Source organism: Vanessa atalanta, chromosome Z (assembly GCF_905147765.1).
Source record: "Vanessa atalanta chromosome Z, ilVanAtal1.2, whole genome shotgun sequence".
In the NCBI taxonomy this organism is placed as follows: domain Eukaryota; kingdom Metazoa; phylum Arthropoda; class Insecta; order Lepidoptera; family Nymphalidae; genus Vanessa; species Vanessa atalanta.
The window spans coordinates 13,865,844-13,880,477 of NC_061902.1; the positions used below are offsets into that span (position 1 = coordinate 13,865,844).

General features: G+C 31.9%; 1 protein-coding gene across 11 annotated transcripts in view; it reads left to right on the top strand.

Moving 5' to 3' along the window:
• Positions 1-14,634, top strand: part of LOC125076319 (basement membrane-specific heparan sulfate proteoglycan core protein) — a 156,605-nt gene that overhangs the window by 53,325 nt on the left and 88,646 nt on the right. For all 11 annotated transcript variants that reach the window (XM_047688424.1, XM_047688429.1, XM_047688426.1 and 8 more), the window contains exons 3-10: positions 909-981; positions 1,818-1,888; positions 2,817-2,979; positions 3,370-3,542; positions 5,060-5,200; positions 5,315-5,701; positions 5,935-6,018; positions 6,833-6,946. In XM_047688424.1, the coding sequence (XP_047544380.1) occupies positions 909-981; positions 1,818-1,888; positions 2,817-2,979; positions 3,370-3,542; positions 5,060-5,200; positions 5,315-5,701; positions 5,935-6,018; positions 6,833-6,946 (1,206 nt within the window). The remainder of the gene's footprint in view (positions 1-908; positions 982-1,817; positions 1,889-2,816; positions 2,980-3,369; positions 3,543-5,059; positions 5,201-5,314; positions 5,702-5,934; positions 6,019-6,832; positions 6,947-14,634) is intronic.

Below are 14,634 nucleotides of genomic sequence, written 5' to 3' on the forward strand. Positions count from 1 at the left end.
ATTTAGATTTACAGGTAGTTTTAAATTTATTATTAAAGTAGAGCGAAATATCACAGCGAAAATTAAATTCTTAATTCTTGGGTTCCTATATTTTTGATGTTTTTTCATGACTTTCCCTACACGGTTGGGCCGATTTGGATGGTTTTTTATGCGTACTCGAGCGGCTTAGATGTGACGCCGTTCGGGCGCTGCAATTGTGTTCCAGGATTTTTTTTAATACTCTCGCACGAAGTCGAGACGTGCAGCTAGTTATGACTAAAAAATTATTGTTGAATGACGATACTTATCATTATTTGTGGAAGAGAGTAAATTTATAAATAACATAAGTAGAAGTTGATTTTTTTTTTATGGCATTTGTTGGCGGACGAGCGTATGGGCCACCTGATGGTAAGTGGTCGCCACCGCCCATAGACAAAGGCGCTGTAAGAAATATTAACCATTCCTTACATCATCTATGCGCCACCAATCTTGGGAACTAAGATGTTATGTCCCTTGTGCCTGTGATTACACTGGCTAATTCCAAAAAACCGTTCAACATAAAAATTATAAGTATTTGGTCTATATTTTACGCACTACCTTACTTTTTTTATTTTTATCGTACGCATGTGAATACTTTTTTTTTGATGCGTGGCAGATGGTCCACCTGATAGTAATCTGTGACTACAGTCAGAAGCATTGGCACTGTTGGCAATATTAACCATCCCCTTCATAGCGAATGCGGACTAGGATGAAATGGCCTTTGTGCCTGTAGTTAGATTGGCTCACTTCCCCCTTAAACGTTCAGTACCTCTGTTTGGTGCTAGAATATGTTAGGAGAGGATGATACTTATCGAGACGAGCTTGCACCAGCCAAATACAGTATGGACATATCAAACAAATACTAACCAAACTAATTCATATGATTACAGATTTCTTCTCCTTTTTTCCGACTACAACACCTTCACCGGAAGAAAATTACACAGAAGACGACACGGATAAACTGTAAGTTATTTTAAACTTTATTGCAAACAATGTTTCATTAAATTTATAAAAAAATATATATATAATAACATATTTTTCACTTTATTGAAAATTAAAATACTTTCCGCTGGCGACTTCCCCCGCTTTAAGGGTCTTGCGGCTCGGTAGATACTTAGATACTTAAGTTCCTTTAAAGTAACAAACCGCCTATAAATGTCCAATAACTGGGCAAAGGCCTTCTCCACTTTTGAGGGTTGGATCATTATATACATTCTGCTTCGATGCACATTATGGGAATTCCTTTACTTGGATACATATTATGTATCACTACAAACTATAAGTTTCCACCATTTTATGGTGCACAGGTGAGTGCGCAAAAACGAGTGCTCTTTATGTACCATCACTCTCCTAATAAAATGGGACGACAAATCCGACTCGGGAAGAGTTAAGTTGAAATAAGAACGTGATTTTCAAGATATCGGAGTGTAAACACTTCCTTTTTTTATAATAATACTTCGAATTCGTAGGGATCGAATCTATTAACTCACAATGGATTTCCTAACTTTGACCAAATACTCTATCGTAATCGTTAAATTAGAAGTAAAGACGGTATCACAAACACCCAGACCCAAGACAACATAGAAAACTAATGTACTTTTTCTACATCGACTCGGCCGGGAATCGAACCCGACACCTTGGAGTGGCGCACCCATGAAATACATACATACTACTCGACCACGGAGGTCCAGCCGACTGACCGAACCCAAGGCTCGATTATATATAGTGCAATCAAAACAAGTGATGATCAAACAATTCTGATAAATAAAACTAAATATATTATATAATTTATGTTACAGAAGCGAAGATAATGACAACGAACCGGACGGATCGGGTCAACCTGACCGGATGGAACCTGAGCTGAAAGAAAGTAAGTATAAACGTGTTCAATAAGAGGCTGTTCATCACACTGCTCATCAGTGAGATGTATACGACGAAGGCGTTGCTTTTTAACGGGAACAACTTGGACCTCATTATACGACGCTTTCCTACTGGGATAAGAAATTGTGGAAATGCAAATTTGACTAACACATGCAAATTCTTTATTATTATTTTCCTCGACATTGAGAACGAAATGATCAACAAACAAATTTAGCAAATGACTGATTCAGCTCTTGATTCTCTTAATCAATATGTTTACCAATGAGCCAATGTAGCTGTGGTATACAATAGACTAGCTGAACCCGCGGCATTTCTCGCGCGAAATTTATAAAACTTCACTTCTCAATAAAACACTTAAATAAGTAGCCTATGTCCTTCGCCGGGACTCAAACTATTCGCATACTAAATTCATCTAAAACTGTTTAGCAATTTAAGCATGAAGAGGTATATTTGTTTTGTAAACAAATGCACACTGTGCCAGAAACCCTTGCGGAAATGTTAATAGTATTCCACTAAGTTCCACATTAGGTCATTGATGCGTGAATTATCATGTTTATATTACATAACATAATATATGACATATAACACATAACCTACTAGATCAGAGGTACTGTATTATACATATAAAGGAAATGATATTTGTATTTATAACATAGCTTTATCATGTTATTCGAAATTCAAAATATGATAACTAATTTTGGCGATATGGGATAAAATATTTTGAAATAGTATCGTTAAATTATGTTAAATCGGAATACTTTAAATAAATATCATCCCATGTTAATGTTTATCACAGATAAGCAATGCAAGTTAATAGATATATCTAATTTCACCAGCGCGTATTTTTCTATTTATTTTATAAGGCAACAAATATTTAAAAGAACGAATCTTAAGTTACTTTTTTGTCACAATTTCAGAGACACTGCGAGTGACGTTCGTTGTGATGGAGCCTTACCAGCTAGAATACTCCAACAGAGACTCGTCAGAATTTCAGAACTTCTCCAAATCGCTGGCGGAGGCCGTCAATGCGGTCTTCAGAGATCTGCCGGGAACCCACAGAGCTAGTCTCGTGCGGATACAGTGAGTAAAAAACATCAATAAAATAAAATGTAATATAACTGGCTTACAAGATTCTCAGTAATTGAAGAAGTCGTCGTCATATAGTCCAAAGAAAATTTATATCACTATTATTATTAATAATAATAATTTAGGATAAACCTAATATAACCTACCGGAATGAAGTATAATTCAATCAAGCATTTTAAATTCACCATTTGATAAGATTTTATTATAAACCTACCATCAATTATTTTATTATATCTACCAATAAAAACTAATCTTTGTAATCATTACTCATTCGGAAAAACTTTCATAGTTCCAATGCTGCTTTAATTATTTCACAACATCAGATGCTAACGTATTTTAAGTATAAATTAAAAAATAATAATCAAATTATAATATATTTTTCAGGTCTCGACCCACCGATGAGTTTTCTTGCAAGGTCACTCTCGACATAGTCACAACGGGAAACGAAGATACCGACAGGATTTCTCAAATTCTCCGAGACTACATCAGAAATAAGAGGACGCTAGGAAATGCTACCGTCAGTGACGTAGATTTCAGCTCTACTGTTATCGATCCAGGTTTGATGATTAAATTAAAAAAAAACTCATGAAAATATAACTCACTTCCAGTTTTTAAAACAAATGATACCAAAATTCTAGACACATAACATAAAATACTTCTAAGTTTATTAAAGATAATTATGAAAACTAAAAATACTGTTAAATAAAAATACTTCGCTTAATTCAAATAAAAACATCACATTTTGTTTATTTATTAAATGCACTACACTCTTAGAGAAAGAAAATAAGTAATAGTAAATAGTAAGTAATAATAAATAAAATAACAAAAGGATTCGACATAAACAAGTAGATCAAAAAGAAGAAGTAGTAAATAAATGCAGCGATGGCTCTAATTATAATATTCAACTGAAAAAAATTCCGGTCGGTAAAGCAGAAAACCCTCCGGAACAGAAAACCCTCGTCGACGACGGCGTCCTAAGCCGAGGTCCGGTCTCACAGGAGGCACCAAAAGTCAAAGTCAAAAATCTTTATTCAATATAGAAGTGTTTGCACTTGCTTATTGATTGTCAAAAATCTACCACCGGTTCGGAATTTAGCACCTCGGACCTGAGAAGAACCGGCGAAAGAAACTCAGGGATATATTTTTTTTATTTTTTTTAACCATTTTCCATGTAGGTACAATGATAAGTATATTTTAGTTGTTTGAAACAGCCTGGAGGCGATCATTTCATTCCCAAGGTGTGCAGTCAACTAAAAAGTCATTAGTGTTGTAATATCCTTTAGCACACAAACGCTCTTTAACGACTCTTTTGAATTTTATAATTGAATAATTTTGAACGTTTTCTGGGATCCTGTTGTAAAAACGTATACATTACCCCAAAAAAGAGTTACTAACCCTGTGTAATCGGGTACTTGGAGTAACAAGTTTATTCTTGTTCCTAGTGTTAATAGAATGTACGTCACAATTTCTGGGAAAATCATTTATGTTTTTGACAACAAATTGAGAACAAATTGAGAAGCGACAGTCATTATTTTAATTTCTCTAAATTTACCTCTTAACGAATCTTTTGGGACCAGGTTATAAATTGCACGAATAGCCCTCTTCTGCAGTACAAAAATAGTATTAATGTCAGCTGCATTACCCCAGAGTAGGATGCCATACGACATTATACTATGGAAATAACTGAAGTACACAAGGCGTGCCGTATCCACATCAGTCAAAAGTGTAATTTTTTTTACCGCATAGGCTGCAGAGCTAAGTCTATTCGCCAATTTATTTATATGAACGGACCACCCTTAGGACGCGCGTATTCTGAGCCCTTAACTGGCTTGATGTTGATCAAGGCTTGAGTAGTTTAGCTCGCCTACCCCGCCGGGTGACGCTGTAGAGACCAATAGGGCCAACAGCAATACACAGTTCGAAAACAAAGAAAGCATAAAAGATTTTATGGATATTTTTACCCCTTGACGTTTTTTTTTTATTTCATTTCTTTATATAATTTTAGGTTTTTAATTATTTTATTTATGCATGTATTCATTTATTTGTTATTTTTTTACTTAAATCTTGCCTATAGGATACAATGCACCACTGGAAGCGTGTTCTGTCGACGAGATCAAATGTTTCGATGACGGTCGATGTCTTCCTTCCTCCGTTCGATGCGATGGCACTGACGACTGTTCTGATGGTTCAGATGAAACTGACTGTCCAGTCTATAGTTAGTTTTTATTTGCTTTATTTATATGACACGGTTTAATTTTTTTTAATTTTTTACAGTAAAGCCATTTTTTATTTATGTTTTTTTATCTTAATTTAAATAATATTTTTGTAGACAAACCTGATAATGATGATCTGATAACAAATGATGTGAACACTGATGATCAAACTGGTGACGATCAGACTATCGATGATCCAAATACTGATAACCAGGATGCTGATGATCAGGATGTTGATGATCAAGATAATGACGATCAGAGTATTGACAGTCAGACCAAATTAAACGAGGACAACGAAGATGAGTTGATAGTGCCATACAATCCAACAACTACTTCTCAGCCTACACCCGATACCTTAACTCCGAGGGGTAAAGCGTGTGACAAGAAGGTTTACTGTGAAGGCTCGGACGTGGAGATATGCGAAGATATGATATGTAACGGTATTAAGGAATGTCCGAATGGAATGGACGAAATAAACTGTGATTACGATGACAAGACGTATAGTAAGTATCGGACGAAACATAAAATGAGTATTTTTCAACCCATTACGTGACCAAATAACCTCGGATAAAAATAATAATATATTGGAGATTACACTTCCAAATTCTGGTGTACCAAGTTTGATTTTAAAATTGATAGTTGACTGTCTAGAACCTTTCAGAGATACATCATTTCGTATTATTTTTTTCTTTGTTTTTTTTTATTGTTTTTTTTTTTCGTTTTTCTATTACTCAAGAACCACCAGACGAATCCTATTCAATCGGGGAATCTCCGGAAACAGCAACAGACAATCCGAGTATCGAGGAGAACCATGAAAATAGTGAGCATATAATAATTATTATTATCATTACCGAAAAAATGTAACTATATAGATTAAAGAGCAAAACAAAAAATTCAAATATACAAAAAATTATTACAACATCTGAGGACTGGGATATAATTTAAAGTTTAACTATGAATAAATAATATTTTTCTAAAATGGGGTCACAGAATGGTGGTCAGGGTTTTGTGGAAGCCCATCTGGGCAGGTTAGTTCACCAAGCATTCAAAGAGCAATACTTTACATTGGTAAAGGGTGAGTAAGCCAGTGTGACTCCAGGATAATTTGAACTCTGGAGCCTTTAAGATTTGAGTAAACAGGTTTATTTTGGATGGGCGTGTACCACCTTCGTCTTTATCTACACTTTCCATCAGGTGAGATGGAAAACAATCGCCTATACCATTATAAAAAAAAGGAAAAATAAAAAAAAGGAACAAGGGACATAACATCTTAGCTACCAAGTTTGTGATGCATGAATCATGTCTTTTTCCCAGTCAGTCTACCTATAGTAAATATAAAATAATGCTTGTACATACGATATATATATCGTATATATATATATATATTTCTCTTTGTAATGTATTAGCTGCCTATTAATCATAAGCCTTATGAAGTAAACTGACCCTAGACTAGTACAACATGTAAATATTTATTACATTCAAATATAATTGTAGCAAAGTTTTAGTGAGTATGAACTTACTACACATTTGATTAGAAAATGTTGTAAAATATTTATTTTATATAGTCAGACAGAGTATAGAGAGTAGACAGATTACTCAGAACAAATGATTGACATTAGTTTATCCTCCCACAGTCTGTCCAGCTGGTGAGATTCGTTGCGACGAGACGCGGTGCATCAGAGCTGATGCGCGGTGTGATGGAACTTCTGACTGTGATGACGGTACCGACGAAGAAGGCTGTTATAGTGGTAAGTGCTTTATTTATATTTTAGTAGTGTGCGTTATTCCATATCATTGTGTTGTGGTATGTAGGATATTTTTAAGTTGGATTTGAATAAGACTTAAATGTACGATTACATGTTTCTCAGACCTCAGGCGATCTCTAATACTCAGTAGACAAAACTGCAATAAAGGGTGAACTGTTTAACTTGATAATCTTACATAATTCGTTCGATTCTTTTTTACCGTATCACTCATATAAATGTATTAGACATAAATCTTTGAACTACAAACATTTCTCTAAATGTTTGACGATTTTGTTTTGTTACGAGAATTCGTTTTCTCTAATTTATATGTACATTATAAACAATCTTAAATAATCTTTATTGACTGAACAATTTTAGAGTTTAACGTATAAAATAGATTGAAATAAGCATAAGGCAGTAAGAGGATAAAAATTGTATTGTTATAAAAAGATCTAAGCTCTTGCGCCAAGAAATAGTAATTGGGCTTTGCCAAGGAAATCTCAGTAAGTAGTACTCTTGGGAATTTTTATATCTCCTACGCAGAAACATCGTCTCCGAGTTTGACTGCCGCGCTCGAAATGCGTTAAAGAGGTAAAATACGAAATGCGTTTTTAATTTGTCAGCTACTCACTATTATTTTCATTTTACACATCAAGAGGATCAATGAGTTTTCTTCATTGTCAGAAGAGATTCTAGCACTTTTGAACCCAATAACACGCATTAGCGTTGCGTGCTGAAATGAACTCCAAAACATTTGATCTGAATGGAAGGAGATCTTTAGGGCAAAGCGACATTTAAAGGCTATATGTAAGACTTTACTTATTTGGTCGAAATTTCGTATTTGTTTAATAAGGCAACAGAAAAATTAAACTACTTTGTTCAGATTCAGTACAATTAACATAATATTGTAAATAATTCCTGCTTCACACACTTGTTATTTATAAACTTAAAAGTTGTAATTACACTGGCACACTAAGCGCTCAAAGTGGAATGCAGCATTATTTTTTTTTGATATATGATATTTTATAAGTGTGTAGCAACCCAGACTGGCTTGCTCAAAGTTCAGACTAACACTGGGAAACTATATATTAGCATGTTTTAAATAAAATAAAGAAAAGGCATGCTTAAGAAACAAACCGGAACTGTTATAAATTCCGAATACCAACATACTAAAAAAATACCAACTTCCAAGCTTCGAGCCACTGACATCTTCTCTAAACAAAAAATCAGGTAAATTTTTAATTTCCTGACCTGGGGATTGATCTTTACAAACTTTAGGCATTATTGTCAGCTAGCCAATAGAACAATGAGGCTGGCCATAAACGTATAATGATGTAAATGTGTATAAGATAATCTTTCAGCGCGCTACTTATAAAAACCGTATCAATTTTTTTAGACCTTGTGTATACTAGATATTGTTTTATAATATATACATAGTTTAGTTGACATTTTAATAGAATATTGTCGATTAAAATTAGGGTCTGCCTAATATTTTGTGGTATTTGTTATGATATTACAGTATTATAAAGTTTAAATTTTTAATCTTTAACCACTAACGTACGTTATTATTATAGCAGAGTTATTCGACTTAGACTATATTCTTATCTAATTTCTGGCGTACTGTAAAATATAAAAGGTACTTCAAAACAAAGACAATTTAAGTACTTGTTACTTTTTAATTATTTGATATCCTAATAGCGTTTTATTGTTATCGGCATTGGGACAAAAAGTTGAAGAAATTTCTATAAGTAAAGGTTTTGTTGAATTGAATAAAATTTTAACAAGAATTATATCAAATATATTTATTTAATAATAAGCAGGGAGTTTGTCAAATATAACATAACATAGTAAAAACATTTAATCTTGAAATTGAAACCGTCCATCGATTAAGAATGTTCGAATGATTTAAACCGGTACATTATTTGAACGATTCGAGCAATACAGGACTGTCCATCATTTTGATCTGAATCGTTTTACATTACATCGGCATTATCGTCTATTGAGAAACAAGGAAATGACCTACCTCTTAGAGTATGTACTTCATATGGGGATACCACACTTCAAAGTATAATATTGTAATAATATATATTTTAAATAAAAAATAAAATTCGACTCAAGAAGTATTAACTCTTACCAATGTTCTTAAACTCTAATTTTCAAAATAAAGTTAATACTAATTAATTTAAAATGTCTGTCTTATTACATTGTTAAATGTACTTATGTATAATTAAATATAATATAATTAGTAATACTCAAATAATAATGATTGTTTCTGATTGATATATTATATTTATAATATACTATTGTTTTATTATAAATTAATATTTCCATGGCAAATATCGATCTTGAAAATAATAATCCGTTTCGTGATTTAAGGATTCTTTTATTTATTATTAAAAAAAAATACATTTATTATTTATAAAATTAAATTAACATTGAAATATACACACCCTATTGATATTTAAGCTTATTTAGTTCTCAAAGTTTAGAATGTCGAGTGTTCGCCGAGAAATATATTCAAGTGTGGTAATTATAATAAATTATACAGGCAATTGAAATCATCAATGTGCTGCTTAACGTAATGAGAACCGTATAACAAAAAACGTTTATCGATACGTAAATAGAATACTCTTGAAACTATATTGTTCGTTTGCTGTTGAAAATGTTTTTATTTAAATATGAGAATAACATTTAAAAAATTCAGTCGTTTGTGGACATCCACAAACCGATGTGAAACATATGATATTATATATAAACTATGTGTATAGTATATTCGCCTTATCGGGATGGAGGTTTATGAAGGCTTATCTTAAATATTTTTTTTGCTGGAACTAAATTTTTTTTTTTTGTTTTGGATTTTTTTTTCCATATAACAATCGCCTAACGATTTTCAGTACCATCTACCGTTCTATTAGTAGTATATAAAACAAAATAAAGTTAATTTGATTGATAATAAACATAATTGCATTATTTATTTATTACAGAGTTTCTTCTAGATAGAATTTAGGTTAGTTAGAATATTTTTATTTTATATGTATACTACTTAACTAAATATTGTGTTTAAAAATTAACAATGTTAATTTAACACACGCCTAATTATCCTATCGATTTGAAATATGCAAGCATCGATACAATAATTTAGTACAACACTTTGAACGAGTGATATCTTATTGTAATGTTCCGTACATAATTTACACATCGAACGAAATAGGCTTTAAGTTTATATAATATAATTCTTTATTAATATACAAGACTTGTTTGTGTGCGCGTATAAACAATAATTACCTAAACTATTAGCATAATCGACTGTCTGCCATTACTCAATCTTGAGTCAGTCTTTATTATATCTTTTCATTTATTTAGTATTGTCGTGTTCCGGTTTGAAGGGAGAGCCAGCGTAACTAAAGTCACGAGCGATAAGACATCTTAGTTCCCAAGATTGGTGGCAAATTAGCTATGTGAGGCTATGCTTAATATTTTACGCCAGTGGTGAGTGACCACTTACCATTAGTTGGCCTATTTGCCCATTCGCCTACAAATTTCATAAAAATAGTACGAATAATAAATGCCTTGTCAATGTTTTGTTAGACTTGTATTGCATGGTAAAAAGTTGGCGTTTTACGTATCTCCTTAATACTTTCGGCTTTTCATGAATTATTCCTTATACTAACAACGGGACCGTTCCGACAATATGGTTGCATCTGATAAGTGCACGTAAAATGGCCCTTAGTTTGAGCGCGAAACTTCTTATGACATTCATTTAAATAAAACTCTTTGCTACATTTTTGCTCATCAAACAATTGATAAAAAATTCAATACTCTGGTAATACGAGATCGTTTGAAAAGAAATAGTTAAAATTCTAGTGCAAAAATGTTTGCTATTTACTTTTCATATAGTTTAGCAAAATAGACTAGGAAATGGTCAACTTAATACCAATCCAACCAATTTATTATTTCGAAAAATAAACACCAATTCCTTGAATTGTGAATGTGCTGTTAATTCAATAACAGTTGACAAAACAGTGCACTGAAGAGATTCCATATAATAACTTACGAAGCCATTTCATTGGATATGAAACGGCTTTATACTTATAAATTGAGTTACATTGATTTTTTTTCCTCGACAATGTTTACTGAAAAGGCGTTTAAAAACTATTTGTTAACTTACGTTATGTTTGTATATCTCAAAAACAAGAAAATAAAAACAATTAGAAGTTACAGAAACTAGTATGTAAAATACCGTTTGACATTTTTATTATTTTCTTTTTTTCCTTAAACTATCTATAACATTTTTTTTTTAAATTTACATTTGAATATAAAGTAATACAATACTAAGAGAACCTTCGGGTTAGTTTTATATAATATCTGTTTTGATATTTTCTACAATTATTTTACTGTCACTGAACGGATCTGTGACACTTTTCTCCGAAATTGCTGTAACATAGGTATGAGGTAAATCCACGTACTGAGTAATCTCTTTCAAGCGAAATAATAAGTAGTGTTAACCATTGATTGGACAGTAAACGCCTATAAAGTTTTAACAATTACTTAAGTAATGTTTATAGTGTACACTAGACACCCAGAAAGTTTATAATAAAAATAAGATATCCACCTATATAACAATACACATATTCAAGTAGTACGAGACGAAGTGATATAATAAGCTTTCCTTAGTAATGTCATTCTTTAATTTTTTCGAAACCCTTAATGACCGCATTTAATCAGATCAAATTCGTTTTCATTTATCAATTTAGTTTGGACTCCGAGCAATACACAGCGGACTCTGTTAAACCGTTTACACTCGTTATTACTGAAACAGCTTCGTGTTTATGATGATGAGTTTCGCAATCCGGTCATAATATCATAATTCGGTACTTGCAGTGCGGGAAGTGCAGACATTTATCAAGATTTTTTTTTATAAATATTCGGTTTGTAACATTGATTAATTTTTTTTTTATTTATCCATTATACTACCTGACGTAATGATTCAGTATAGAACTGCTTTCGGACCTAATCTCTGTTCGCAATAACGGTAGAAGTTAGTTAGACATTACAAATAACGTCGCCTTATTTTTTAGCACAGAAACCATATGCATATGAGACTTAGAGGTTACGAAATCTTAGTCCGTTCCAATCAATCAGTATGTGAACATTCAGTCTGTAGAACAAATTTAATATTATTTAAATCTCAAGTTGTAAACAATGTTGTTTTACATATCAAACATATATAACATTTTATGTATTGTATGAGGTCACTGTATTTGTTGACTATGAGAGAATATGTCTTTATTTGAATAAATAAATAATACTATACATATAAAATGCCGAACAAGATATTTACAAAATATATTATTTATGTTATAATTTATAACATAAATAATATATTTTATAAATTAACATTATATTAAAAAATATAATGTTAAGATAAACCGGACTGGAGTTTGTACTATCCTGAAATCGTCAAATTAATTTGGTCGAAGAGAATCATACTGTTAACAGGGTGTTTCATTGTGAACAAAATTTTTTTGAACCGAATGAATACGATAATAATATAACATTTTATAGTTGGTGTATAATAGCCCAGTGGCTTAAATAAGTTAATTCTAACCTATGATTGTGGGTTCAAGCCCGGAAAAATCACAAGTGTAATTCAAACTGCAGTGGAGCGGCGAAGTGGTACCGAAAATTTTCTTATTAGTGTCTTCCCAAGCGATGGACAATCTCTTGGCTGTTACTTATATCAAAGTATAATAACGTTACTTGTAACTATTAAATGAACAACATTATGCTAGTTCCTTTATAGTTATTTAATTATGTAGTATATACTAACGCAAATAGCTACATAAGTAGTCGTGCTAAGGAGCGGTGGCTGTAAAAATGCTTTTGTTATAATTAAAATAACATAATGTCTTCGCCCGTTACATAGTATATACATACTCTTAAATGTGTTTTACGTGATAAAGAAACTCTTTGCACATCGAATTAAAATATGCCTTTGTACACATACGACCTTGTAGACATTATTGGTAATAACTTATATTACCAAAGACTAGGTTATGTAATTACAGATAGTAGATTCCTACTTATATACAAAAAGTCTTATTTCAAAATGACAACCGAAATATTTCAGTGTTTTTAATACATCGTACTATTATTAGTACTAAGTGATTTCAGTTCCTCGTATTAAAATAATAATAATAACTTTGTTCATGATAGACAAGTTATAAAAGTAGGATTGTACAAATTCATTTCTTTTTCTAATTTAATTTTTTTTTAATAATAAATATTTATTTATAAGAGACGATGACGCAGGGACTAGAATGACTATATCGACGTGAGTTGAGTTTAAACCCGAGCAAGCACCGATGAATTTTCATCTTTACTTTTTTTAAGGTGAAGGTAAAATCGTGAGGAAAACTGCATGTATATAAGGTAAATCTGGCCCTTGCGCATCCACCCAGCCCAGTGGGACAATTATTTTTGCTTTAATTAACTTTACATATTTTGTATAAATTCGTAGTCTATAATACACACGCAAGTATTGAACTATACTTGTAATACGCTACAAATGTACCAAAGTTAGTGGAATTATTCATAAGAATTACGTTTAAAAAATCCCAATTACTTTTTCGTCTCAGTCAATTACCATCGTACGCTTGTGGCTCTGGCTACTGTTGTGGCAATCATATTGTACAAGTGTCAAATTCCGAGTTCGTTTTAATTGAAATTAATTGAATGTTTTATAAGAATAACCATTATTAATTGTTTTATACACTTAAGCCGCTTAGCTATTTGTGGCGGTGGCATTATTGGAGTCGACAATTGACCGAGTGCACCTCATCAACATCCATGTCTAAATTGTAAAACATTATTTTTTAAATAGGCAAAGACTTAATCACAGTCTGCCAAACCGATTTTGTTTTTGTTAAATTTTATTAATAGCTATTGACGAGCTTTAGTTTTTTTTTTAGTGTCCACAATTTAATGATCCACATATTATAAGTAGATCTGTGGTCTGTCAAAAGAATAAAAGTAAAAAAGAAGTCAATGTTGAGTTTATTCTGACTTTACTCAATTGCAACCGTGTAATAAAATAGTAAACATTTAATATCTGATATTAATTCGTATATTTTCACTCGTTTTCACCTCTTTGGAATATTTATTTGTTAGTTATTAAAATTATCAACTTTTAAATGTAATTATTTAATATACAAAATGTACATTATATTGGAACGCCCTCGTTCGATCATGAGGTTTCCGGTTCGTATCGGTTCCTCTAAAATAAGTCAGACAGCCCTCAATTAAGAAGGTGTCACACTCTCGTGGAAACAAGTAAAGTTTTAATTTTTCTCCCCTCATGCTCAAAGGCTGTTCCTTGTTGAGAATGCCAACTGTCTCCGAAATCGGTCAGGAGGACATCAGATAAATCAAATCTATATAAGTAGTCTATTAAGTACATGATATGCAATCAAATAATTAATAACACTATTTCAAGTATTACTTAGTGAGATTAGGAATCGTAGTTTACTAGGTCAGCGGAACAAGTTTTTTTTAAATTATTATTATTAAAAAAAATCACAGACATAAAACAATCTACAAGACTTTCAGTTTATCTTTATAACAAAATTAACAGTTACTGAATGAGTATACAATTAGAGATAACCAATTAAAAAATCCGGGTATAAATAAAC